Genomic DNA, 1629 nt, shown 5'->3' with positions numbered 1-1629 from the left:
TCGTCGGCTAAACTTGTTTCAATGCTTGGTAAATATGTCGCTGGCATTTGCTATCTTCACAATGTTTTATATAGCCAGGGACTTTCTGTTCACTAAGAGAGGCCCCCTCGACTTTCGAGAAGTAAGCGGTACAGCGGCGGATAAGTTTGGGAAGAGGGATTCCACAGCCCCTCCCCTGCGTGAAGTCGAAGTGAATAAGACTGGTGAAAAAGCGAGTGACGAGAGATACAACGTGAATCTCGATAACGTAGGAAATGGGGACCATCTCAACAGTTCAGAAAACTATCCTTGGAAGGACGATCCCGGAGTAGGAGACGTGAATGACATAAGTGGTGAACAGAAAACCGAAGAAAATCCCCCGTTTATTGTTATCCTGGCGCAGTGGCGGTTCGGATCGACGATAGTCGGCGAAATCTTCAACCAAAACCAGAACATTTTCTTTCTTTTCGAGCCACTGTGGCTGGTCGACGCTCTGAGACGCAAGAACAGACTTCCTAAGGACTTCACATCTCCCGAAGTCCACAGCTACACCACCCAAACTCTTCGCGAAATCGCAGGGTGCAACTTCACCAGCGAGTTCGTAAGTCTCAGCAACTCTTGGGGAGGGACGAGCAAGAACCGCGCCATATGCGAGGTGGCCAACCCCACCACGGACTGCAAGGTACCAAACCCGCAGTGGGTCCGCAACCTGTGCTCGCAGTTTAAGGGTCGAATAGCAGTTAAGCTCATTCGAGCGGATTTGGATGATCTCAGGTCTCTCGTCGAGGACAGCGAGACAAATGTTAAGGTCATTCATCTCGTACGCGATCCTCGAGGTGCCGCGGCTTCCAGAATCCACTACTATTTCGAGGTCTACCCCGATCTGGTGAACCGACAACGACCACAGTTCGCCACGCTGGGTCGCCTAGCCCCTCTGGGTCTGAACAACATCACAGAGCGTCCGAAGGACTGTATTCCGAATATGTGCGGCTGGATTCGGAGGAATTTCCGCAGCTCGGCGAACGTGCCGGACTGGCTGCGGAGTCGATACTACCTCCTCCGGTACGAGGATTTCGCCGAGGCTCCGGTGCAAGTGGCCCAGGATCTGTACAAGTTCGTCGGCTTGCCTTTTCCGGCGTCGGTGAAGTCTTGGATAGTCGACAACACCAAAGTGGAAAATAGCGAAAAGGGCACTTTCGATGTCAAGAAGAACTCGCGGGCGATCGCCAGTCAGTGGATGTCAGACTTGAGCCAAGTCGAGATCGAGCAAGTCGAAGCTGACTGCCTCGATGTCATGGATGACCTCGGCTACAAGCGATATGCAGTTTTGACATCGTGACACAGCTGCGACTATACGAAGAGTCTTGCAATTCAACTTGTCTATCCATCTCTACTCTACTCATTACATTCGAGCTTGAATGAATGTTTTCATCGTAACGTTACGTGTTTCCGATCAAATCGAATCTAGATTGTGTTGAGTGCGTAGACAATCTTAAGGGAATTTCGTTCAAATTCCATTACACTGCAATTTCTATCGTGCGAGTACTGTTGTTCTGTCATTACTATGCATACAGCCTTGTATCTATATTATAAGTGAGTGTATGTATAGTATACCTTTACAAAGAAGGCCAGTCTAGCTCAGTTTTGGAA

The 1629-nt window shown here is 49.5% G+C and overlaps 1 protein-coding gene across 1 annotated transcript; it reads left to right on the top strand.

Moving 5' to 3' along the window:
• LOC139730931 (carbohydrate sulfotransferase 1-like) lies at positions 1–1318 on the top strand. The gene has a single exon (XM_071641813.1). It carries the CDS (start codon positions 35–37, stop codon positions 1316–1318), a length of 1284 nt encoding a protein of 427 aa, XP_071497914.1. The 5' UTR covers positions 1–34.
• The last annotated feature ends 311 nt before the right edge of the window (positions 1319–1629 follow it).

The sequence above is a fragment of the Diadema antillarum genome, unplaced genomic scaffold (genome assembly GCF_040938485.1).
Source record: "Diadema antillarum isolate AM-2024a unplaced genomic scaffold, OU_Dant_1.0 seq00000343_RagTag, whole genome shotgun sequence".
In the NCBI taxonomy this organism is placed as follows: Eukaryota; Metazoa; Echinodermata; class Echinoidea; order Diadematoida; family Diadematidae; genus Diadema; species Diadema antillarum.
Note: the sequence above shows the minus strand (reverse complement) of the source record. Positions and strands in the feature narration are given on the sequence as shown.

Bases quoted from the DNA above. Each gene is read 5' to 3' on its own strand.
- LOC139730931 (XM_071641813.1), top strand. From the start codon at position 35: ATGTCGCTGGCATTTGCTATCTTCACAATGTTTTATATAGCCAGGGAC.